Source organism: Salmo salar, chromosome ssa01, assembly GCF_905237065.1.
Source record: "Salmo salar chromosome ssa01, Ssal_v3.1, whole genome shotgun sequence".
Classification (NCBI taxonomy): domain Eukaryota; kingdom Metazoa; phylum Chordata; class Actinopteri; order Salmoniformes; family Salmonidae; genus Salmo; species Salmo salar.
The window spans coordinates 137,172,239-137,199,687 of NC_059442.1; the positions used below are offsets into that span (position 1 = coordinate 137,172,239).

Here is a 27,449-nt window from a genome sequence, read left to right on the forward strand (position 1 = left end):
ACACAAAAAACAATACCAAGACCCAAAACTAGGGGGACAAGTAATCTCTCCCCACTAACAGACACCTAAGTCAGAGCCCAATCTCGTTGTCTTCATGTGCTTGAAAAGTTTGTAAATTGTGTGACACGTTCTTCCTTCAGGCAAGCTGAAAAGCGAAGAATTTAGGAAATGAATGCGAGCCCCGGTATTATAGCCAGGAAGGCGAGGCTTCCTAGGGCAGGCTTAGCATCCATTGGCCCGTTGGGCATGATTTCAGTTTTCAGGTGAATATGATTGGTCGTTGACTCCCCATAGTACGTTCTACCGAGTGGCCGACTGAAAGTGAATGGCTCTTGTACTGTAGGTGATTGGAGCCAGAAGATCCTTCTCACTGCGAAGTACTCAGAATGCCCATCACTACCCTCTACTGAAGGGTCAAAAGGGATATATGGATCTGTATCTAGGCACGCCGAGTCTACAGGACAGTGAACCTGACCAGTTAACACAGGGAACCACAGTGGACTTTCATCTGACAAACACATACAACTGTTTCCATTTTACTTGCTAAATGGAGTTATGTTACATACCATTTGCCAGTTTCTATAACTTGATTTTGCAGTCGAAGTAAGGTCTATTCACACACCAAATTTCCTTTCAGACTATTGTCTGAGTAGTCACATTTAGGCCTCTTGACATATTCAAACTACTCCATGACTCATGAGTGTTCCTTAGTCTGGTTCTTTAATTGTAAGTCTCAAGGCTGCACTGTTGAGACCTTGCACTCTAAACTCTACATCACATGCTTTGACTGTACCATTCCTAGGGATTCTTAAGTTAGATCAATGGAATAAACAATGCCCTGTGTCACCTTAGTGTCCCCTCCTCCTGAATAGAGATCATGAAAGACTGTCAAACTGAACAAGATCAAATGCACCAGCAGGCTTCCATACTATTAGCTTCTGCTTGGAAAAGAAAACGGGGACAATATTTTTGCCCGTAAAGTTTTTTGAGAACATATTTGCCTCCTTTTCTCTTGTCACATTAATTTTAATTCACGAAGACTCTGGCTCTCTTTCTCAGCAAATGTTTGAATTATTAAAGGGTGGTTTTCAGAGGGGAACGGAGAGATTTGTCGTGATGTGCGTTCACTCGGTGCCAGTGTTAGACTGCAGTCACCGTGACCGTAAGAATTAAACACGATTCCTGTGTTTTCTTCTGCCCGGTTGAGAAGAAAAACAGGAAAAACTAAAATGTCTACTTATTTTCCTCATTTTTCTACTTGTATTAGAATACGGTAATTACAATACAACCCTTCTTTGTGCACATATTAATGATGTCTCTTATAGAATAATGGTGAGTGGAGATAGCCTTTCTCTTAACTTAACTACTGAATTAAATCTAAAGGCGGCACATTTCTTCGTTAGATATTCGAGGTGGAGAGCTTATCCCTGTTTAGAGAGTATTATAAACCATGAATAAATAGATACGTATGAGAAACATTTTAACATTGTAATATTATTTTAATATCCTGGGTTTGTTGAATTCGAGAGTTTGTTGGGTTGTTGTTGATGTTTGTGTGTGAGAGAGAGGGATAGAGTGAGATTGTGTTGGAAGGAAGCTGCCGCTCCTAATGTGGTCGTCCATCACTAGCATAAATCATATTAATAAATCACAACACATACGCAGGCATGCACGCCTCACACACACACAGACACACAATTTCATCGGGACATCCTTGGTTGGATCCTCTCTACAAGTCATTGCGACACATTTCCTCTGAGAGATCCTTGAGCCAACACCATTCCTCAAGCATGGCTTGTGTCTTTTCTCTGCTCCGCTCTGCATTGCATGTACATACACAATCATTATCCAGCCCCCCCAAATCTTAATCACTATTCTATAACATACTTAGTCACTGCAGCAGTCCATAGCTACCTCCTATACAGGCAGATGTGTTGGCTGGCTGCCTGCCTGCCTGCCTGCCTTTTGTTAGGCTCCTGGAGATTTGTGCACCCTGTCACGTTGAAGTTTGCATTGCAGTTTGAGTCATGATAAGTGTCCCCGGGCAAAATATTACTGTTGCTGTCAAGATTTATATATTCATGCTTTCAGCACTACTGTTAATATGTGCTTTTATTATTTTCTTCTTAAGGAAGGGGGGAAAGGATGGGGGGAAATTGTATACGTTCAAAATAAGATAAGTATACAGTCTATGTTCAGAGAGAGAAACTGTTCTCCTGTTATAGCATTGTCCTGTAATAGCACAGTATCTTGGTAGGTAGAGACCTCTGTGAGAATGACCCTCATCAAATGTGTTCCAGTAGACATCAAACTTGCCTACAGTATAGTTCCAGATGATTGCTACTCCACCTAGCTTTGTTTTTAGATCTATCTACCCTCTCACTTTCATGACAAGATTCGTTAATTTTTGGTAGTGTTGTACAATGCATTAGTCAATGTATGACAATTTGAAAAGCAATAACTGAAATGTAATTGGATAGTTCTACTCTACATGTTTTGGTAGATTGAGATTTTTGTTAAGATTTTCCCCCCAAAATGCAAGCAGATTACAGTCAGTGTGCAGTGTGCAGGCCTACATCTCCCTGCAGGCTTCATGACAGATGACGAGCAATTGGTTTTAGCCCCTCTGTTTTTGCCTTGTGTTGATCACACTGTTTATTTGGAAGTTAGTAATCAGCTAACATAAAACATTGCAGCCAGAACAATGTTCCCCGTCATACACAACACGTCTTCATGAATGTCACAAACATTCTGTGAAATGTTTACTAAGGATGATACAGCAGGATGTTTACTGTGTTTATGTTGCTGGGAACTAACTTGTCTAGCTATTGGCATGTCAAGACATACAAAGTCAACACAATTGTGTAAAAATCCTTTATATATTTGATATTTCCAAAAAGCTCATTTGAAAGGTGTAAACACACAGAGAGAGAGAGTTTAAAAAATATCTATTTCATGAGGTTTGTAATAGCTCCAACGTCAGAGTTGTACTGTAGATGAATATATCACCAGTAAGATGCAACATTAACAATGTGCCTACGCTCTACACAGAGACGGACAGACAGACAGAGGGAGGGAGAGGGAGAGGGATTTGATTTGAGAGAGAACCTCAGCTTTGCTCTCATTTCATCCCTCTCTCTTTTGTCCTTTTTCCGGTGAGAAGACTAGAGCTGCTTACACGTCCATCATTATCTCATTTGTTGGCGGGTGTGAATCACACAGTCCCCAGTGTGCTTCCTCACTTTCACCTCCTCCCCAGTCCTAGCCGACCTTGTTAATCACATGCCCTACAAAGACCTAGCGTGGGCCGTGTTCATCCACAGCCACACTAACCCGCTCCACGGTGCATGCACAGGTCACTGAAGCATAATTTAGCTCAAGAAAAAGAATTCCAGTGATTTCCCTTTTTTTCCAACACCGGAGCATCTCTAATTGCGTCTGCTTGCTGCTTCTTCTCATAATGGCATATAGGAGGAGAGTGAAAGCTTCTATAAAAGAAATACAATAAATTGGTGGGGAGACTTTTGGGCTAATTGGAGCCCTGAGTGGATGGAGAGAGCGGGAGAGAGGAGCCTGTGCTCCCAGAGAGAGCAGCTGGCATATGTCTGTGTTAGCTCCCGCTCCCCTGACAAAGAGCAAACTAATTACCTCATGTTTATATCATCCTAATTAGTGCACACTATAACAGGCTAATTACAAGCACATCGCAAACTGACGGAGATGAGGAAAGAGGGGTCAGACGTCCTCTCTCCGTTTTTTCCAGAAAAGGAGAGAAGAATATCTGTACAGTACTTTGTTTGAGATGCCAGTATAGGTGTTCACCTTTTGGAGATAGGAATCTCTAGACCAGGGGTCAGCAAAAGGATTTTAGTTGTTAGTCATAAAATAAAAAATGTCACTTACTCTTTGGAAAAGTAGGGATAGAGTGAAACAATAGAGAGATGTATGTGCAACTCAATACAGTGCCTGTGTTCAATTGTTGTCTGCTAAGCAAGTGCAGGTAGTATCCAGGGGTCTTACATTACCGGAGCCTGTGTGCATTCACTAGTAGAAAAAGTATTTTACATCTGTCTCTGTTGCATAAGTAAAATGTATGTAACACTTTTGCTTCAATATATTCATTTGTTATAGTGTCCGGAGGTAAAGGTTTTCTCTGTGAATAACTGTAGTCAAGGTCTGTCTGTGTGTGTGTGTGTGTGTGTGTGTGTGTGTGTGTGTGTGTGTGTGTGTCTGGCTGTATGAGCTGTGTTAAAGTTGCACCTGCATGAAGCTCTAAGATGAACTCAGTGTCCAATTAGCTCCCCCAACTGAGAGACTCAGAAGCCCCGTTTATACCTGGTTCTAACATGCGTCGGTTGTCCTGATCTTGTCCACATTCTGGTTGTGCCCACATTTGTCGAAGTGTAGACAGTCAAAAGACGCATTGTGATCTGATTGTGATTAGATCTTTCTGACCACCTTCGGAGGTAGTCAAAGACGCATTTTGTACAGATGTCCTTCAAGTGTAATTTCTAAAATTATCAGCCGGAATTTTTGTAACCCCTATTACTAGCCTGTTCAATCTCTATTTTGTATCGTCTGAGATCCCCAAAGATTGGAAAGCTGCCACGGTCATCCCCCTCTTCAAAGGGAGAGACACTCTAGACCCAAACTGCTACAGACCTATATCTATCCTACCCTGCCTTTCTAAGGTCTTCGAAAGCCAAGTGAACAAACAGATCACCGACCATTTAGAATCCCACCGTACCTTCTCCGCTATGCAATCTGGTTTCCGAGCTGGTCATGGGTGCACCTCAGCCACGCTCAAGGTCCTAAACAATATCATAACCGCCATCGATAAGAGACAATACTGTGCAGCTGTATTCATCGACCTGGCCAAGGCTTTCGACACCACATTCTTATCGACAGACTCAACAGCCTTGGTTTCTCAAATGACTGCCTCGCCTGGTTCACCAACTACTTCTCATACAGAGTTCAGTGTGTCAAATCGGAAGGCCTGTTGTCTGGACCCCTGGCAGTCTCAATGAGGGTGCCACAGGGTTCAATTCTCGGGCCGACTCTTTTCTCTGTACACATCAATGATGTCGCTCTTGCTGCTGGTGATTCTCTGATCCACTTCTACGCAAAGGACACCATTCTGTATACTTCTGGCCCTTCTTTGGACACTGTGTTAACTAACCTCCAGACGAGCTTCGATGCCATACAACTCTCCTTCTGTGGCCTCCAACTGCTCTTAAATGCAAGTAAAACTAAATGCATGCTCTTCACCTTGCCCGCCCATCCAGCATCACTACTCTGGATGGTTCTGACTTAGAATATGTGGACAACTACAAATACCTAGGTGTCTGGTTAGACTGTAAACTCTCCTTCCAGACTCACATTAAGCATCTCCAATCCAAAATAAATCTAGAATCGGCTTCCTATTTCGCAACAAAGCATCATTCACTCATGCTGCCAAACATACCCTTGTAAAACTGACTATCCTGCCGATCCTTGACTTCGGCGATGTCATTTACAAAATAACCTCCAACACTCTACTCAGCAAATTGGATGCAGTCTATCACAGTGCCATCCGTTTTGTCACCAAAGCCCCATATACTAGCCACCACTGCGACCTGTATGCTCTCGTTGGCTGGCCCTCGCTTCACATTCGTCGCCAAACCCACTGGCTCCAGGTCATCTATAAGGCGGGGCTTTACCTAGCAAAGACTTATCTCAGCTCACTGCTCACCATAGCTGCACCCACCCGTAGCACGTGCTCCAGCAGGTATATTTCACTGGTCACCCCCAAAGCCAATTCCTCATTTGGCTGCTTTTCCTTCCAGTTCTACGCTGCTAATGACTGGAATGAATTGCAAAAATCATTGAAGCTGGAGACCCATATCTCCCCCACTAACTTTAAGCACCAACTGTCAGAGCAGCTCACAGATCACTGCACCTGTACATAGCCCATCTGTAAATAGCCCATCCAACTACCTCATCCCCATACTGTTATTTATTTAAAATTTTGCTCCTTTGCACCCCAGTATCTCTACTTGCACATTCATCTTTTGCACATCTATCACTCCAGTGTTTAATTGCTAAATTGTAATTATTTCGCCGCTATGGCCTATTTATTGCCTACCTCCCCCATCTTACCTCATTTGCACACACTGTATATAGACTTTTTCTCTATTGTGTTATTGACTGTATGTTTGTTTATTCCATGTGTAACTCTGTGTTGTTGTTTGTGTTGCACTGCTTTGCTTTATCTTGGCCAGGTCGCAGCTGTAAATGAGAACTTGTTCTCACCTGGCCTACCTGGTTAAATAAAGGTGAAATAAAAAATATATAAATAAAAAGTAATCAAGTCCAGACAACGAAAGCATATACATTTGGCAACAAAAGAATAACACCAGCCAGTTAAATTAAGATCATTGTCTTCATTAGAAACCAAGTGTCTATACTGGCACTGTGTTCGGATGCCACAGTCCAATACCGCGTACAGCTAAAATTGGCAGATAGAAATAAAGATATTTATGAAAAAATATTGTTCTGGATGAGAGAGAACTGGTTCTCCTGTTCCCACATCCAATCCCAGCGCAAAATCAAACATTTGAAAACATTGTACAGAAAGACCAAGGACTGCAATATCAGAATTTCAACTGAACTACAAATGTATTGGGGATGCATGGGACAGACTATGATGGAGTCACAGCATAAGGGTGCAATGCATGACAAGTGTATGGCTAGGTGTAGTATGTAGGCCGAATTTTCCACCTCTAGATCTAGCCAGAATTAACAGTGGGCGGGAGGTGAATAGTATAATTCAGTTACTGTATCAGACATGAAAATAATACAGTGCTATTATAATGCAATCCTTTTCAATTGTATTATATTCTGTTGCATTTTCCAACTATTAATACAGTGCAGAAGATGTCCAAACTGATGCGTAAAGGCGCATAGCTTTCTGTAAGCATAAGCGGAGGCTACTGTCAAATATAATGTAGGCTACAACATGAAGGACTCTTAAGGTTACTTAAGGCCATAGTATTTGCTAAACATGTGACCTCCTTTGCACTTTTTAACAATTGTCTCTTTTATCCATGCGTTTCAATAATTTGACCACGCGTCTTGCTATATGTTAATGCAGTGGTCACCAAACTGTCAAGATCATTTCCAAGTCAAAAGGCAAGCCGAGATTTACTGCTCACATATTGTTTTTTTGTTTGATTTTTACATGAACCTAATAAAAACAGTTATGTAGGATTGAGGTTTATGCAGTAGGCCTAATACATTTATGGCATTTATGCCTGGCCTGCAAACATTGTTCTTCTCAGACTATATTACATTTCAAAACTCGAGCTTTGATAACAAAATAGATCAGTTGTTGTAGCACTTGCGAGGCACAGCTGAGCATAAATCGAAATGCTTTTTTATTTTACTGGACTGATGGTAACTGAATCTGATGGTCATGGTGCTTTCAAGACAACTGGGAACTCGGGGGGAAAAAACTAGGTCAAATCATGACGTAAGTGATCTTCAAGTCAGAAAGTCATAGCTCTTGCCGCATTCATAACATCTGGGAACTTGGTAAAATCATGACGTAAGTCGGAGCTCTAGAAATAGGCCTGAATTCCCGAGTTGGAGATTCCAGGGAGTTTTTTCAGAGTTCATGAGCTCCCAGTTGTTTTGAACACGGCATGCCCGAGTGTCCGACTTAGAATTCTGAGTTGGATGACCGTAAAAAAAAAAAAATCCCAGTCGGATAAAATTTGGTACGAGTACCCAGTTGTCTTGAACAAACTGAAGTCGGAAGTAGGAGATTTCCGAGTTCCCAATTGTTTTGAACACACATCTCAGCAAAGGGAGAGAGCAGCAGAGGGTCTGCCTCTCACAGTCCCTTGTCTCTTCTTCCTTTCCTCCGCTGAGACTGACCAGAGAGAGGGGACACTGTCTTCCACCTGATGGAGAAACTCGAGTCGCACTGCATCTGCCTCATGCACAAATTCATGTTGTTCCTATGACCAGAGAAAGTGAAATATTCCTTGATATTAAAATAGGCAAGACACTAATAATAATAAAAATGCAGGGCTATCAATACACTTGGGTGCTCATTTATTGCAGCTGCAATGTGAGTGGTACTAAGGACAGGAGGGTTTTATATTTTGTAATAGTGTTGAATAAAAACTTAAACATAAACTCACTTGTGAAAACAGCAGCTCTTTGCTGTATTCTTTGACAGTCTCTGTGTGGTCATGGTTTTAAAAGTTATTCAATCTTACTTGGGCTAGTATCAAACTTTACTGTGGCCGGTGTCATGGAAGCTCTGTAGGCACGGTGATTTGAGCTGTCGGATTGGCAAGCGCAGTAGGCTCGGTCGATTTACATTAAGTCATTAAGCAGACACTCTAATCCAGAGAGACTTACAGTAGCAAGTGCATGCATTTTCATACTTTTTTTGATACTGGTCCCCCATGGGAATTGAACCCACAATCCTGGTGTTTCAAGTGCCATGCTCGACCAACTGAACTACATGGGATTTAGCCACAGATCTCCCAGTCCACCGGGTAAGCAGAGTTTGTCTTTTCAGGCAAATGAACTGGTTCAAAATGGTGCACCAACCGCCAACACAAATTTTAGGCTTTTCTACAGAAATGTTTGGTAAACAACTAGGAATGCCTTGAAGATCGACCAGTCGATGGAGATCAACCGGTTGGTGACCACTGGGTTATTATATTAGAGATTCTGTTAGTGAATAATCACTCATCGATGATTTGGAGCATTCTAAAACTGGGTCGTTCTCTCAGCATGCCACATTTTTTCCTTTGGTAAGGTTTAGGCCTGTACTAAAAGTTATTTACAACACAAGATCACAATAATATAAAGACAAGGTATACGTAAACATCCATGTGTAAATATCAACCCTGTCCAGACCTGTTTGGTTAAATGTGCCACGCCATTCAGAGATGGCCTTTGTAGCCTGCTTTGTAACTTAACCCGTTTCTGTTTTAGGACCTAAGTGTCCTCTTTATTTATACTGTGCATTAATTGTACTTTGTACACACATCCAGATACTCGTTTGTTTGGTGTCTTTTTTAGCGGTTGGAGAGTTTCACTGAACATTTAATTGTACTGCTGTGGACAGGTCGAGGTTATAGATTGGTTGGTTGGTTGGTTGGTTGGTTGGTAAGAAGCAAATCTGATGTGTGCACAACTATGGGGCAAAACAGACAGGGTTGGCTTTGATTGTTGACAACATGTAAACTATATTTAGTCTCCAATGTTTATTGAAAAAATACATTGTTACATTTGTTGGTTAGTGAGCTAGCATTTTTTGTTGTTGCCATATTAGCATTGACATGAAATCAGTCAAAACACCTCAAAATAAGACATGGTATCAATAACAAGATACAATGAGCTGAAATGAGCCACCTACGATTCCCCACATGGCAGCTTCTTGTCATTGTAGCTAGCTATCTGACCGTTCAGAATCATAACCGTGTGGCTTGGGGCAACATTGATGCACATACATCATTTTCGTGACATTATCCGCCCACCCGTCTATAGGGACTGTAGCCGATTAAGCCCAGTCTTAAAATGTTGGATAACAAAAGTAGGTTGAAATGATGAGAGTATAAAACTATTGACTATAAAAGTGTGATGTTTTCTATCGATTTTTACAGCTTCCCACTGGCACAGACATGTATTCAATGTCTATTCCACATTGGTTCAACGTAATTTCATTGAAATGTCGTGGAAACAAAGTTGATCCAACCAGCGTGTGCCCAGTTGGTGTGTCATATGAGGCATGTTAGGTTAATTTGCATACAGGGAATCTGGTCACAATATGGACAATGTAAGCAGATAAGAGACATATTTTATTTCCATGTGTAGACGCAACAAATTTCGATCGGATAATGTTTAGAGAGAGATGAGCGAGTTGTGTCTGCATGTTTGATAGCAGGCTGAATCCAAATTAGTCTCAGGGCATCCTACTGTATATGTAGCTTTACACTACGTCAGAGGAAGAGGGCATCTGTCACTGACACATAGTTATCTAAGCTGTGGCAGCAGAAAGCCTCACATTTAGAATTCCATGCGGATTCTGAGAACTCCAGAAATAGCTTAGGATGGCAAAATCCAAAGCATCTACGTTATTAAGATTGGATTTACCTAGAGCCAAGCCCCAAAATAGGCTTTTTAAAAGGTTAATGCAAAGAGGCAACCTTGGTAAGGCAGAGACTGAGTCTCCTCCTGTCGTTATTCGGGTTTAAGATTCATTCACAGCTTGTGACTCTGGAGTTAAAGTGTGAAGATTCTAACAAGCTGGAGTGGAGCTTGGGGACTTTCATTGGCATTCAAACCATTCCAAGAACAAAAATGTTAGTTTTTTTTTTTTACCAGGTTAATGGACTTTTAACCCAAGTGCTGAGGAGGAGCAACATGGGTTAATGCATTCCCATATCTGCAGAGAGGAAAACTGCTAGCCCCGATTTGTCATGTAATTACTGAGGTCTTTCAAAGGGGGAAACATAATGAAGCCTAATAGGTCTGCACCACAGAGATTTTTTAGATTAAGGCCTTTGTCCAACTAGAGGGTAATTGAGATAACGATCGTTGCACACAATACACATTACCATTAGTATTCAGACAGGATGTTTTAATTTGTTTAAGATAAAGTGTTAATGTAAGCAAGGTCAATTGAACACAATGGAACAATTTGATTTAATTGGCAAAACTTTAATTAACATTTTTGAAAATGAACATGGATGACGAGTCAGTATTTTAATTTTGTGGAGTCTCTTCGCTCTGTCTCTATCATTAGGCGAAGCCACTCCATTTCAAACTTCTAAACCGTCAAAGCGGTGGCATTTCATTGTCTGCTTAATTGCTTACCCTAATTTGCTTTGCTTGCATTGTCATGGCTCCATTGTGCCATGATCAGATTAATCAGGAACTGTAATTACTTTGTTGTAACCACCACCAATGTACCATGCTCACCGCTTGTTTTAACTTTGTCGTCTTTATTTTCCCCTCAGAATGAATACACGTGTCCCCGACCATTACCTGGAGCTTGGCTTGGAGACGTACCCACCATTCACTAGAAGATGTATGTTTAACCAGCCCATTGCTAACTTGCAGAGGAATCAGGCTCTACAACACTACAGCTTCTCCATTACTGTCTGTTCTGGTCCTACAGTGGCACTCTCTAAACGTCTACAAACACACTTCAAAGTATACCTCCACGAGCCCATTGACAATCTAATATAGGAGCAAGAATGACTTTCATGATTTCTATCACACTGAATATTTATGTTTTCTTTTCTTTTACAAGGTCTCTATACTCTTTCTGACTGGTTCTCAGCTGCCATAGGACAGTGTTCATCCAGCTATGACCTAGGTTGCTGTTAACGCACTGGCCACTTTAACCCTTTGATTAGCCAATTGTGCTAGTCCAGATTGAGGGGGGTTGAAACACTTCGCGTCTGCAGCACCTCTCTGACCGTTGCCATGGAAACTTGGGACTCTGACTTGGCGTGTGACACAATGGGCAGTGGAACCCTGTCACTCTGCTGGAGGCTGGCGACGTGGAAATGGGCTGTGGAGCTTACGGAACATTACAGCTAATGAAGGTGACAAGTGACCGCCCAGACATTTCACCGTGAAGTTTCAGCCATGCAATCTCCATGATTTTTCTTTGCTGTTGAACAACCCGTTATTTGCAGCTGTGGTTTCAAAAAATATTCATTATTTCTATTCCGTCAAGATGGCTTCAAAATAAGCTATTCTCTGATTTGCGGCTCAGAAGTATTTATGTGTATTTTGTTTGCTTTACAAGTTTACAGCGTGCACCTGTCTGTTGAGTAATATTTGAGTTAAGCTGTCATTGTTCATCTAGTCCCCTGGGGAGCTGGAGGTAGTTTTCTAAAAAGTCTAGTCTGGAGAACAACTGATCCTCTTGCCAATCACACCTGGTGGAGGACTCAATCTATCCCCAGACACACAGACAACTGTAATTACACACCTTGGCCCATAATCAGGACAGGAAATAAAATAAAAAGTAAAACTGTGTCTCAAACTTCTCAACTGTAGTATATGACTATTTCAAGAACAGAAAATATACCATCTTTCTCTGACAACAAAAGCCTTTAGGGGTGGGTGTTTTGAGTGTCTCTGGGCTCCATTCAGTCAGCGTGATTGAAATTTAAAGGCAATTTTCCCACGTTAGTGTAGACTGCATTCACGGTAAACGCTGCATATGTCGGCTTAATCGTAAATTACCTTTACATTTTCATTGTGCAATCTGTAACGCTTCAGCAATACAGATTGAATCCAGCCTTCTGTCTCGTGGGGACTGGGGAGGACTCTATCTGTGGTTGTTCTGTCACATTAAGAGAGGACCAGAGGATTTCACAGTGAAACCATTTCAAAGCAGAGTTCCCTCTGGGGTAATACTCACTGATATGAGACTATTGCCATAGGGTCAGAGCACTAGAGGGATGGATGTTCTTTATCCAATCAGCTCTTTTGTTTGTGTGTGTGTGTGTGTGTGTGTGTGTGTGTGTGTGCGTTCGTTCAGTGGAAAGATGAACGTTCCAGAGAGGATTCCTCGGATTCCTCTGTAATCTTTGAAGATGGACGAAGCCTCAACTCTCTCCTGTTCTTATAGTACTACAGTGCTCTTCTGCCAAATCAACGTGCGTGTCTGTGTGGGTGGGTGTGTGGGTATGTGTGTATCTGTAGTGTGTCTTCATGCATGAGTGTGTTTGCATTTCTTGATAGTGTGTTTGAGCAAGATACAGTATTATGTACGTGTGCCACAAATACAGTTCATGCCACTTCTAACAACTTATGAGTAACGCTGAATACATGTGACAACATCAAGGATATGTCAAATCCCATTTAACACTAGAACCGCTGGGCTTCTCAGCATACAAGTACACTCCATAGGAGAACCCTTAGAAGAACCCTTTTTGGTTCCAGATAGAACCCTTTTGGGTTCCATGTAAAACCATTTCCACATGGAACTCAAACGAGTTCTACCAGGACAAAAAGTGTTTTCCTAAGGGGACAGCTGAAGAAGCCTTTTTTTTTTTAAGTGTACCCGCTAGAGAACTGTGACCCATTGAGATTCATCTACTGTGTTGTTATCAACCTAAATACCTGTAAATACCAACATAAAAACTACTTCAACATGTATTTTAAATACATTTTATCAATTAGATTAGTAGTGAGTAATAGAATCCATTATCAGATAATTTTTTTACAAAGGACATTTAAACATTCTGACAGCTGAGCAATGTAAAATACAAATATTAAGGGAAAGTCGGCGATGAAGCAGGATGTTGCTTTATTTTAATTACAAAATCAAACGGCAGTGGGCGTTGCCCTTTGGCAGTTCTAGTGTTCAAAGGATGTATTACATTTCAGTGTGTGTGTGCTTGTGTGTACAGAGAGATTGAGAGGGATGGGGGAGTCATTAGTTTCACCTGTTTTGTTCTTCGTATGTGTTCAAAATGGGGTTAAGCTTGGAGGTGTTTTCCTCGTCAAAAGAGTATTAATGGATTTCTACACTGAAAAGATAACTATTTTGTACTGTATATTTCTGCTTTCTCCCCCCGAACATTTTATAATTAACTGTACTATTTGTTCACTGAAAACTGTTCTGTTTTATAATGAAAATGATGTCTGAGTCAATGGTGAGCAATATAAATTGATAAAATGGAAATGTCATTGATCCTTTTTTCTACCATACTGTAATGGAAACCATATACATTTGTTACGGAGCTGTTCTCCAGCATATGGATTTTCAGGGTGTACATTAAATAATAAAACTGAAGGAAACGTGAGCATGAGCACACCAACTAGAGAAAGTGTGAGTAGTCTTTGGATGAGCTTGTTAGTACCCTGTGTGTGCGTGTGCGTGCGTGGGTGTGCCTCTGTATGTCCATACGCAATTATTAAAGATGTATGAAGTTGTACGATGACCTCGATGCACCTGCTAACTACCAGCAGACCAAGATATCAGCACTCTTCACAAGACATGAGTGTTACAGAGAGTACAAATGACTGACTGCCACACAGTATGCTTATTTGTAAGTTTGGTCTGTGTTTATGCTTGATAGAGTCCATTCTATTCCACACACATCTCTCCTGTCACATCACCATTAGCTTAATTAATTTTGGAGCATTGACTTCAGTTCGACCGTATACTGTGACACACCATGGGCACCGCTCCGCTGCACCAACCGCTTTACGCTCCATGTACCATAGCATAGCTTTTCTCAAGAGGGGGCCAAGTTTGTGAATTTGCTCCCGCGTTTAGTTGCTCTTGAAACGTGTGTCAAGCTGTCAACTCAGAGGTCCAGATGGCAAATCTGCCTGGTGTTCCCTGTGGCATTTCTTCCTCTCTCTCTCTCTCTCTCGCTCTCTCTTGCTCTGCGGTGATAGTGACACAGACAGAGCGCTGTGTTGGAAAGACCACGCCAATTGAATAATGCATGATGCTGTATAGTGTTGACCAGGGTCCAGACCAGACAGTTGGCATCCATAACGTTTCCTCCTCCGGAAGGCCCCCGAGTGAAGATGTTCAACTGTAGGGTAATACACTGGTGTATACCAGTGGAGGCTCCTCAGAGGAAAAATCTAAATAGTGAAACAAAAGAGTTATCCTTTTTAGATAAAAACTAAATATATTCAGGTCATCAAATAATTGATTAAAACACACTGTTTTGCAATGAAGGTCTACAGCAGCCTCAACAGCACTCTGTAGGGTAGCACCATGATGTAGCCGGAGGACAGCTATTTTCCGTCCTCTTCTGGGTACATTGACTTCAAATACAAAACCTTGGAGGCTCATGGTTCTCAGTTTTGAACAAATACATTCTTTAAAAATTAAGGAGAAGCAGCCGAGAGGGCTAGCTATATTTCATTGTATTTGTTTCTTCTTCTAAGTTTACGTTTCACTTACTTAGATAATGCAGCTAATTTAGCCTACTCAACAACCTGAGTCAAACAGAGAGGAATGCTATTTTAGCTAGCTGGCTAAGGCTATCCAACACGGCAACTCTTCCAAGTCAAAGTAAGCTTTCTGTTTTATTAATTTAAAAGGTGAGAGGAGATGATGCTGTATGTGGCTGCTATGAACGTGAACTGTGTGTCCGGTTGATCAGGGGTGTATTCATTCCACCGATTCTGTTGCAAAATGTTTCTTAAATGGAAGAAAACGAAAGGATGAGGGATAAACCTGAATTTGTCAATAGAAACCCTTGTTTGTTTGGACTAATGATTATACCCCAGATCAGCTAGATGCAGGCAAGAGTCTGTCACCTTGATTACTCCAATGTGTCTCTCAACTGTGCACCTACGTTATAGACTTTCTGTCGTAGGCTAGGTTGTAACAACCTCATGATGGGTACAGGGAAAATGCAAGTATAATGTAGTAGCCTATACCTGTCGATGTTACATTGAGCTGGGTGAATGGAATATGAATGACAGTCATCCAATATGCTGTAATATAAATGAGGCCATGCTCTAATAATCATCATCCCTAATCTTAAATGGCACCGACCGCCACTGCATTGTATGCAATCCAGCTTGACACTGTGAAGGTACTACTCTGTCACATTTCTCTCCCATGTGGATGCAATTTGGATTACATACACAATAGTCGAAACAGGCAGAGCAACGCAGTGCAATTCAGCCCAGTCTGGATTTTTCTCCAATTTTGCACTGGCAAAGACCACCCCCTCAGTCCTTAGACACAAAAAGAAACAAGCAGGGGCCACTATTGACCGAAAATAGACCCAGGAAGTGTATCTATTTATGCAATGTGTCTACGCCAGTTAGACTCCACTTGCATGGACCATTTTCCCATGGTGAAAAAATCCCATTTAAGTATGACGTAATTTGAGTACTGCACTTATGAAACACCTAGCACTGTGTTTTTTCTGTCCTACTTGAATACAGTCTTTTAAAATGTTGCAGTCGAGATGAATACACTTTCCAATTTACAGATTCTCCTCACACATACATTTCTCACATACAATTATTCTTTCATCAAAGGTTAAGATAACACACGAGACTCAATTTTGCACAACGGGTCGGGTAAAAATATCTCTTCCTTCTCATGCTCTTCAAGTTATGTTGAAATAACAGGTCTGTAATTGGTGATGGAGGAATTGCTGTTCCCACTTCCCTTTCCTCACTGCCACGGCCATGTCTGCTCTGTTCACTCTGTCTTCCACCTCAATGCCCATAGCAACCTGCTGAGGCTGTGATTGTTGCTCTCGCCACAGAGAGTGAGAGGAGAGAGAAAGGAGTGATGGAGGGAATTGTGAAATTAGCCGTCTTCAGTCACAACAGTCCCAAGGGGATTGACTCGCAACAATAAATGAATGACGCTCCCTTCCCTATTCATTCTGCAGTGTGCAGGTCCGTGTCATCTGTTTACCTTAAAAGCATAGGTTGTGCTTCATGGCCGAATGCATCTCCCTGGCTAGCCTTGCATAGGGGTATAGATCAACCGATTTAAGCTAGCTAGCTAGCTACTTCTCTTAAGGTAGTGGGAGGACAGAGATTGAAAGCTTGCGTCGATACTTGCATGGCCTCCATCCCCCACTCCTCTCCCACCCATCCATACCCAGGCATTTACACCGGTGCATGGACTGTCTCTAAGAAATGTTGCACCATCATAGTCTCACATTCAATTCAAAGAGATTCCTGACGTAGTCGGGCTAAGTGCTCATTTGAATCCATCTCACTTTACTTTTCATTGTGCAATATAGAAAAAATTGCAATTTCTTAGATGACATCAGTCAGCATGGCTTACACCGTAGCCTACTAATCATCCTTCAATAAAATGCAGTAAGGCCATTCAGAGGTTGCAGTCTTGATAATGTAGCTAAAGAGAAAGGAAAAAAAACCACTTCAGATAAGGCACGGGTTATGTTGGGTATGTTGACTTCCCCTGAAACTAATTCAAAGAAAGTCCTTAGATATTTTAAAAAAAAAAAAGTCCTTAGAGCTCCTTATCATCACTATGTTTCAAGGTTTATTTCTACAATTTCATTTCACATTTAGCATTCCTGTATCTCCTTCAGACAGTATTAATGTTGATAGTTATGGTTCCACATTTTAATTACTATAATGCAGCTATGTCCCCCAAGCAAACTGTAATGCTCTTGTGACTTTCTGAAAACACAGCATATATTTAGCTTTAAGCAGACCTTGCAATGGCAATATTGTAAGTAGATATTTAAAAACTTTACACACTGCTTTTCATAGACTCAGGCAAGACCACCATTCATTTTCGAAGCACAGACTTTAATACCCTGATCCTTAGCATTACTGTTCATCAGACAGACACAGACAAGACCTGACAGAAAGATCTTAGCTCCCTTTTCCGGTCCACCTCTTTCACATTAAAAGCTGTATGGAACTGCCTGTCACTCGGCAGTGATTCACCCAGAACAGAGTCAACTCATCACTTCGCGTTAAATGACCACAGAAATAACAGCTAACAGATGGCACATGCATGACTTATGCTGCCGATGACATACTGTATATACAGTGAGAAGGAACTACCCATATTCACCAACCATAGCATCTGTTTTCTAAGCTCTCCATGTGGGTGTGTTGGTATTATATCAGGTGAGATACTATACTATGCCAACAAATGGACATTGAATTGATGTGCAGTTAGGAATTTTGAACCACCAGGGACCATTTGTCCTGTGACCCATTCGGGGGCCCACAAATTGACACATACAAAGAGATGTGGTGCTGCTTGGCTTGATTTAATCTGGGCTGGTTTAAACAAAACCAGGGAGAACGAGCAGTTGATCCACTGCAAACCAGTGATAGCGAAGACAAATAACACGTCATGGCACCGACGGAGACCCAATACCGAGGTCCAGTGACCGCTGGGTGTGAGAGATACCCCTAGAAGGGAGACTGGGTCTGACAAAAAGCTTTCAACTGTGCAATTGAGCGATAGCGATTAAATCACTTACACTGGGAAGTTACCATTGTATGACTGGCTCATCCATCACACACTCATCTAAGTGCGTGGGGGGGCTTTGTGTGTGTGTGTGTCTGCATGTATGTGTGTGTCTGAGGAAGGGAGCATGTGTGTGTTTGAAAGAGTGAGTGCGTAAGCACTGCCTGGCGATATCACAAAGCTGCAATAGCAGGCTTTTCCTGCTCGTTGGGAAAAACACAGCATATCATAAATGTGCTTTCCAAACCTAGTCAAGACCAGTTTTCAAACACACCTAATTTAATTCAAATCAAACCTACATTGTTGGCTACTTGCTGTGTGACCATGAAGAAATGTGGAATATCCTCAGAATGAATACGAACCGTAGGAAAATACTATATATTGTATTGTCCTCTATTCACCATGGCACTGGTGTACCGTCCATGTCATTTTAGAGTTAAATGCATGTCAATTTAATTTAACACACTACTCATCTTGTTAGCCTATTTGAATTTCTATATTCTTCTCTAATGGAATAACTCAGAGGCTGATAACTGTATAATATGATTTATTTGAAAAGCATAGAGCTAATGTTGTGAAATAATTTGATATGCAGTGCCTTCAGAAAGTATTCACACCCATTTACTTTTTTCAAATTTTGTTGTGTTACAGCCTGCATTTAAAATGGATTAAATGTTGAATGTTGCATTTGTTATTTTATTTTTACCCTATAATGTCAAAGTGGAATTATGTTTTTGTATAATTTTTTTAAACAAATGAATTACAAATTAAAAGCTGAAACGTCGAGTCATAAGTATTCAACCCCTTTGTCACTGTATGCAATAATAGCATTTAACATATATTTTTATGACTACCACATCGCTGTACATGAGGTACATACAATTATCTGTAAGGTCCCTCAGTCGAGCAGTGAATTTCAAACACAATTTCAACCACAAAGACCATGGAGGTTTTCCAATGCCTCGCAAAGGCCACCTATTGGTAGATAATAATAATAATAATAAAAGTAGACATTGAATATCCCTTTGAGCATGGTGATGTTATTAATTACACTTCAGATGGTGCATCAATACACCCAGTCACTACAAAGATACAGGTGTCCTTACTAACTCAGTTGCCGGAGAGCAAGGAAACCACTCAGGGATTTCACCTTGAGGCCAATGATGACTTTAAAAACGTTACAGTTTAATGGCTATGATAGGAGAAAACTGCGGATGGATCAACAACATTGTAGTTACTCCACAATACTAATATAATTGACAGAGTGAAAAGAAAGAAGACTTTACGTAATAAAAAATATTCCAAAACATGCATTCTGTTTGCAACAAGTCACTAAAGTAATACTGCAAAAAATGTGGCAAAGCAATTCACTTTTTGTCCTGAATGAAACGTGTTATGTTTGGGGCAAATCCACAACACATTACTGAGTACCGCTCTTTATATTTCAAGCATAGTGGTGACTGCATTATGTTATGGGTATGCTTGTAGTCATTAAGGACTCGGGAGTTTTTCAGGATAAAAAAATGAACGCAATGGAACAGCAGAGGTTTAAATCTTAGAGGGAAACTTGGTTCAGTCTGCTTTCCACCAGACACTGGGAGATTAATTCCCCTTTCAGCAGGACAATAACCTAAAACCCAAAGCCAAATCTACACTGGAGTAGTTTACCAAGAAGACAGTGAATGTTCCAGAGTGGCCGAGTTACAGTTTTGAATTAAATCTACTTGAAAATCTATGGCAAGATGTAAAAATGGTTGTCTAGCAATGATCAAACCAATTTGTCAGAGCTTGAAGAATTTGAAGAATAATGGGCAAATATTTACCCAGAAAGACTCACAGCTTTAATCACAGTCAAAGGAGATTCTAACATGTATTGACTCAGTAATCAAGATATGTGTTTATTTTTCATACACTTTTTTACATTTTAGAATGTTTCTTCTACTTTGACATTACAGAGTATTTTGTGTAGATTGTTGACAATTGTTTTTACAATGAAATCCATTTTAATCCCACTTTTGTAACACAACAAAATGTGGAAAAAGTCAAGGGTGTGAATACTTTCTGACGGCACTGTATGACTTAATACGACTGTAGGGAATGTTCATAAATAAAGCCCTTTACATATAATTTCATTTACTTACAGTACAATGCAGTCCAAAGTAAAAGTGTTTTTTCTGTATAGTCTCACCCACCACCACATTACACCGTACAAGCATTACATTTCTTTAAATGAAACATGTCCACCAGGCAAACAGTGTTAACCGTACTGTATGTCACAGATAATTCAATCGTATTTAACATCTTTAGATATCTGTGAGGGGAGGCATTTCCCTCTCAAGTGGATGTTTTGCCAACACAACAGCATATTTTACTGCCACAAAGCAAACCTCCGTAGCACTACCTGCCGAGCTTGTCCAATCCAGTCTCGGCAGAGCTGGGGCTGAGCCAATAGTAGAGCAGTGGCCATGATGAGCGTGGTGAGGATCAGAGCCCTGCGGAGATGGGACGTGGAAGGTAAGTGTTGGCATGGTCCAGAGTCATGGTTCTGGTTCTGGGCAGCCTGCATAGCCTCCTGCTCCTCCTGGGTCAGGGTGAAAGGGCACAGCCTGGCTAGGACTTCAAGGGCTGCCCTCTGACCTGACTGAATTGCCCCATCCATGTAGCCACACCACTTGGTGGCCGTCTCCGTGCCGGCCCAGTGGATCCTGGGAAGGAGAGTTCATTTTATTTGTTTATTTGGATCCCCATTGGCTTTTGCAGGAGCAGCATCTATTCTTCCTGGGATCCACATAAAACACAATACATGACAAGTAACAAAACACTGATAGACTGATAGAAGGACAGTCACACACAAATTTAAAATACAACAATATACAAACAATACAACAGAAAAATTTAACAATAATACAAACACTACAACCCCCCCAAAATAATGTGTGTGTTAGTGTGTGTTTGTGTGTGTTTATGTGTGTGTCCCCTCACAGTCCCCGCCGTTCCATGACATTTTGTTTAATCTTTCTTGATGTTGCTTGAGTAATTGGAGCTGGAAGGGAGTTCCATGCGATCACGGCTCTATATAATACTGTGCGTTGCCGTGAATTTTGGACTAGGGGACTGTGAAGAGACCCCTGGTGGCATGTCTTGGGCGTCTTGGGGGTACAGTATGTGTGTCTGAGATTAATGTTATTTGATTATGCAGACAATCTGGAATTTTCATCACAGTAATATTTCTCATAAAAACTAGAAGAGAAGCAGTTCATCTCTCGTCAACCCTCAATCAGGAAATACTGGCATGCATTTTGTTGATCTTAGTTCTGTATGTGCAGATAAAGCGAAGTTGCTCTGTTTTTAGCCAGATGCAGCTTTTCTTGGTATTTATTTGCTGCACCAGACCATATTACCGGACAGTAGTCAAGATGGGACAAGACCAGAGCCTGAAAAACTAGTACAGATTTTTGTGTAAAAAAAAAAGATATTGTTTATAACAGAAATACCCCTCCCCATCTTCACAACATTGTCAATATGAGTTGACCACCAAATTATTTTACCTTTATTTAACTAGGCAAGTCAGTTAAGAAAAAAAATCTTATTTTCAATGACAGCCTAGGAACAGTGGCTTAACTGACTTATTCAGGGGAAGAACGACAGACTTGTACCTTGTCAGCTCGGGGATTTAATCTTGCAACCTTTCGGTTACTAATCCAACACTCTAACCACTAGGCTACGCTGCCGCAGTTATACCTAAGAGTTTAACTTCCTCAACTTTCTCAATGGTCACACCATTTATGCACAACTCCAGTTAAGGCTGAGGTCTTAGAGAATGTCTTGAACCAAATACACTACATTAGCAAAAGTATGTGGACACCTGTTCGTCAAACATCTCATTCCAAAATCATAGGCATTAATATGGAGTTGGGTCCCCCTTTGCTGCTATAACAGAATCCACTCTTCTGGGAAGACTTTCCGCTAGATGTCGGAACATTGCTGTGGGAACTTGCTTCCATTCAGCCACAAGAGCATTAGGGAGGTCGGGCACTGATGTTGGCCAATTAGGCCTGGCTTGGAGTCGGCGTTCCAATTCATCCCAAAGGTGTTTGATGGGGTTAAGGTCAGGGCTCTGTGCAGGCAAGTGAAGTTCTGCCACACCGATCTCGACAAACCATTTCTGTACGGACCTCACTCTGTGCATGAGGTCATTGTCATGCTGGCCTTAGGGCCTTCCCCAATCTGTTGCCACAAAGTTGCTGTAGCGTTAAGATCTATCTTCACTGGAACTTAGGGGCCTAGCCCGAACCATGAAAAACAGCCCCAGACAATTATTCCTCCTCCACCAAACTTTACAGTTGTCCCTATGCATTGGGGCAGGTAGCATTCTCCTGGCATTCACCAAACCCAGATTCGTCCGTCGGACTGCCTGATGGTGAAACGTGATTCATCACTCCAGAGTCCAATGGCGGCGAGCTTTACACCACTCCAGTAGATGCTTGGCATTGTGCATGGTGATCTTAGGCTTGTGTGCAGCTGTTCGGCCATGGAAACCCATTTCATGAAGCTCCCGACTAACAGTTATCGTGCTAACGTTGCTTCCAGAGGCAGTTTGGAACTCGGTAGTGAATGTTGCAACAGAGGACAGACACATTTTACGCGCAACACCCTTCAGCACTTGCCGGAACCAGTTCTGTGAGCTTGTGTGGCCTACCACTTCGCAGCTGAGCCATTGTTGCTCCTAGATGTTTCCACTTCACAATAACAGCACTTACAGTTGACCGGGGCAGCTCTAGCAGGGCAGAAATGTGACAAACTGACTTGTTGGAAAGGTAGCATCCTTTGACGGTGCCACGTTCAAATTCACTGATCTCTTCAGTAAGGCTATTCTACTGCCAATGTTTGTCTATGGAGATTGCATAGCTGTGTGCTCAATTTCATACACCTGTCAGCAACAGGTGTGGCTGAAATAGCCAAATCCACTAATTTGAAGGGGTGTCCACATACTTTTGTATATATAGTGTAGCTACAATGATTTTAGTTGTAGATGTATTTAAGACCAGTTTATTATTAATCACCCATTCTGATACTGACTGTAATTCCTTACTTAGAATTTCAGTGAGCGCACTGGCTTTGGATGCTTACATGTAGAGTATGGAATCATCCGCATTCACAGTTATCACTCCCTGCCAGCTGTTCACACTGAAATGTTTACCATGCTTATTTTCATTGCTTGTCAATGCTAAATAGGAACAGATTTCAACGATGAGAGTACAATTTATTTGCTTCCTGAAACAAGCGGAGGTGATTATCTGTGACATCAAGAGTGAAAGTTAATGAGAAATGACACCTGCACTTAGAATATGCTTTAAACAGGACAACGTGTTATTTACTTCTGATTGAGATGATTTGCTAATAGAGAGCCCGTAGCAGAAAGCCTGTAGTAGAACACTCTGATCTAAAATGTGATTAGATACTATTACATGGCTCTGAAGAGAAAACAACAACATTTTTTCAATGACTCTCAACATCTATGAATAAAAACACTGTCCAGATGTTCCAGCATGTTCTAGCAAATACATGTTTACTCTGCATGCATTATGGATGCGTAGGCTTACTTATGCCTGAACACCTGGGTCACTTTAACAACAGTGCCTTTCACCAACTGAATGGGTCTCTCTCTCTTCCTATATGAACATAGATATACACTGCTCAAAAAAATAAAGGGAACACTAAAATAACACATCCTAGATCTGAATGAATGCAATAATCTTATTAAATATTTTTTTCTTTACATAGTTGAATGTGCTGACAAAATCACACAAAAATAATCAATGGAAATCCAATTTATCAACCCATGGAGGTCTGGATTTGGAGTCACACTCAAAATTAAAGTGGAAAACCACACTACAGGCTGATCCAACTTTGATGTAATGTCCTTAAAACAAGTCAAAATGAGGCTCAGTAGTGTGTGTGGCCTCCACGCCTGGGCATGCTCCTGATGAGGTGGCGGATGGTCTCCTGAGGGATCTCCTCCCAGACCTGGACTAAAGCATCCGCCAACTCCTGGACAGTCTGTGGTGCAACGTGGCGTTGGTGGATGGAGCGAGACATGATGTCCCAGATGTGCTCAATTGGATTCAGGTCTGGGGAACGGGCGGGCCAGTCCATAGCATCAGTGCCTTCCTCTTGCAGGAACTGCTGACACACTCCAGCCACATGAGGTCTAGCATTGTCTTGCATTAGGAGGAACCCAGGGCCAACCGCACCAGCATATGGTCTCACAAGGGGTCTGAGGATCTCATCTCGGTACCTAATGGCAGTCAGGCTACCTCTGGCGAGCACATGGAGGGCTGTGCGGACCCCCAAAGAAATGCCACCCCACACCATGACTGACCCACCGCCAAACCGGTCATGCTGGAGGATGTTGCAGGCAGCAGAACGTTCTCCACGGCGTCTCCAGACTCTGTCACGTCTGTCACATGTGCTCAGTGTGAACCTGCTTTCATCTGTGAAGAGCACAGGGCGCCAGTGGCGAATTTGCCAATCTTGGTGTTCTCTGGCAAATGCCAAACGTCCTGCACGGTGTTGGGCTGTAAGCACAACCCCCACCTGTGGACGTCGGGCCCTCATACCACCCTCATGGAGTCTGTTTCTGACCGTTTGAGCAGACACATGCACATTTGTGGCCTGCTGGAGGTCATTTTGCAGGGCTCTGGCAGTGCTCCTCCTGCTCCTGCTTGCACAGAGGCGGAGGTAGCGGTCCTGCTGCTGGGTTGTTGCCCTCCTACGGCCTCCTCCACGTCTCCTGATGTACTGGCCTGTCTCCTGGTAGCGCCTCCATCCTCTGGACACTACGCTGACAGACACAGCAAACCTTCTTGCCACAGCTCGCATTGATGTGCCATCCTGGATGAGCTGCACTACCTGAGCCACTTGTGTGGGTTGTAGACTCCGTCTCATGCTACCACTAGAGTGAAAGCACCGCCAGCATTCAAAAGTGACCAAAACATCACCCAGGAAGCATAGGAACTGAGAAGTGGTCTGTGGTCACCACCTGCAGAACCACTCCTTTATTGGGGGTGTCTTGCTAATTGCCTATAATTTCCACCTGTTGTCTATTCCATTTGCACAACAGCATGTGAAATGTATTGTCAATCAGTGTTGCTTCCTAAGTGGACAGTTTGATTTCACAGAAGTGTGATTGACTTGGAGTTACATTGTGTTGTTTAAGTGTTCCCCTTATTTTTTGAGCAGTGTATATACAGATCACTTACATGTGAGTGGAGAATGTTTGTGTGTTGGGCTGTTCATCCTCAGCTGACACACAGTTATAATGAAGGGTAGAACAAGAGTTTGTCCAGCACAATAACAAACAGTGAACATCCTCTGGTTAGGGATTCCATTCATTGGGGCACTCTTTAAAGTAATTACAGTGTCTTACATTATTTAAAATCTCCTCTAATTATTTATCCAGGTAAGTTGACTGGGAACCCATTCTTATTTACAGCAACAACCTGGGGAATAGACAGCACCCTACACAGGGCAATGTCCCAAATCACTGCCCTGGGGAATTGGGATATTTTTTTAGATCAGAGTAATGAATGCCTCCTACTGGACCGCCAACAGCATCTGGTCTCCCATCTAGGGACTGACCAGGCCCAACCCTGCTTAGCTTCAGAAGCAAGCCAGCAGACGGATGCAGGGTGGTATGCTGCTGGTGATCATGTAGTGATCTTAAAGCACCTCATGGGTCTGGATGAGAGATATGGGAGGTTTGGGTAATCCACAGATTCTGTTGTGCTCTATATCGGCATTGCTGCTTGCATATAGTGCATTCTGAAAATATTCAGACCCCTTGACTTTTTTCACATTTTGATATGTTACAGCCTTATTCAAAAATGGATTAGAAATTAAAAATCCGAATCAATCTACACATAATACCCCATAATGACAAAGTGAAAACAGGTTTTTAGAAATGTTTGCAAATGTATTAAAAATGTAAAACCGAAATAAGTATTCAGACCCTTTGCTCAGGTCCATCCTGTTTCCATTGAGATGTTTGTACAACATGATTGGAGTCCACCTGTGGTAAATTCAATTGATTGGACATGATTTGGAAAGGAACACACCTGTCATATAAGGTCCCACAGTTGACAGTGCATGTCAGAGCAAAAATCAAGCCGAGCTCCAAGACAGGATTGTGTTGAGGCACAGATCTGGGGAAGGGTAGCAAAAAATGTCTGCAGCATTGATGGTCCCCAAGAACACAGTGGCCTTCATCATTCTTAAATGGAAATAGTTTGGAAACACCAAGACTCTTCCTAGAGCTGGTCACCCGGCAAAACTGAGCAGTCGGGGGAGAAGGGCCTTGGTCAGGGAGGTGACCAAGAACCCGATGGTCCCTCTGACAGAGCTCTAGAGTTCCTCTGTGGAGATGGGAGAACCTTCCAGAAGGACAACCATCTCTGCAGCACTCCACCAATCAGGCCTTTATGGTAGAGTGGCCAGACGGAAGCCACTCCTCAGTAAAAGGCACACGACAGCCCACTTGGAGTTTGCCAAAAGGCACCTAAATACTCTCAGATCATAATAAGATCATAATAAGTACTACACACGATCGAGGGATACTACAGTGTGTAGTATAATATTCTACAGTATACTACAGTTTACTATAGAATTCTAAAGTAAATACTGTAGTATTCTAGAGTAAACGGTAGTCTTTTTTTCATGTGTGCTCTTTCTCTCTACATCTATCTTTCCCTCTCTCTCCATCCCTCTTTCACTATCTCCCTAACTCTTTCCCCCTCTCTTCCCCTCTTTTCATCCTTTTCTCTCTCCATCTCTCTTGTCCATGGATGAGCATCCGTTCAGCTGTGTGCGTCTCCTAACAGGCCATTGCAAATTCATTATGTGACCGTCTTCCCAAGAAAGCGATGTCCCCTCCGACCCCACATCCATTTTCCTTGGGCCTCGACGAATGCCTCATAGTGAAGAAGTAATCACTCATATTGTTCTCCTTTATGTTAGTTCAGGTCGTTGCTCAGGGGTTAGCTGGTGCTGGTGCGGATTTGTTATGGGGCCATACGGTGGTTACAGAGGCTGATTGTGTGTGTGTGTGTGTGTGTGTGTTTTGAGTGTGTTATGGTGGAAGGAAAGAGCATAGACAAGATGTGGGTGGTGAAGGAGCAGGGTATAATAGTGGTCATTGGTAAATATAGACAGGGTAGATATGTCAGTGGCATTACGTGCAGGTAGGATGGTGCCGATGAAGAGGAGGGATGGAGGGGACTAGAGGGGAGGTTTAGAACAGTAGCAGCTTAGCAGGGTTTATTACCTGCCACAGGGCATGCAGAGGCTGGGGTGGTAATATGTCAGCATCCCCGGTGCCATGACATTAACAGGACAACCACCGCTGTACTCCTCCAAGGCCCAGTCCTGACAACACAGAGCAGAGTACATCTGGAACACACAGTCCTGC

The 27,449-nt window shown here is 42.2% G+C and overlaps 2 protein-coding genes across 11 annotated transcripts in view; one reads left to right on the forward strand and one right to left on the reverse strand.

Moving 5' to 3' along the window:
* The window catches only part of LOC106565278 (leucine-rich repeat transmembrane neuronal protein 4), a 68,803-nt gene extending 54,956 nt beyond the window's left edge, over positions 1-13,847 (forward strand). The window contains exon 3 of the mRNA XM_014132218.2: positions 11,022-13,847. Within this exon, the coding sequence (XP_013987693.1) occupies positions 11,022-11,087 (66 nt within the window). The 3' untranslated portion in view covers positions 11,088-13,847. The remainder of the gene's footprint in view (positions 1-11,021) is intronic.
* The window catches only part of si:ch211-127i16.2 (probable flavin-containing monoamine oxidase A), a 45,896-nt gene continuing 32,268 nt past the window's right edge, over positions 13,822-27,449 (reverse strand). For 3 of the 10 annotated variants that reach the window (XM_014132239.2, XM_014132234.2, XM_045690493.1), the window contains 2 exons: positions 27,306-27,445; positions 19,857-20,688 (listed from right to left, as the gene is read on the reverse strand). In XM_014132239.2, the coding sequence (XP_013987714.2) occupies positions 20,352-20,688; positions 27,306-27,445 (477 nt within the window). In that variant the 3' untranslated portion in view covers positions 19,857-20,351. Of the gene's footprint in view, positions 14,629-19,856; positions 20,762-27,305; positions 27,446-27,449 lie in introns of those variants that run through there. The other 7 variants (XM_014132252.2, XM_014132246.2, XM_045690523.1 and 4 more) reach the window with 5 other exon arrangements.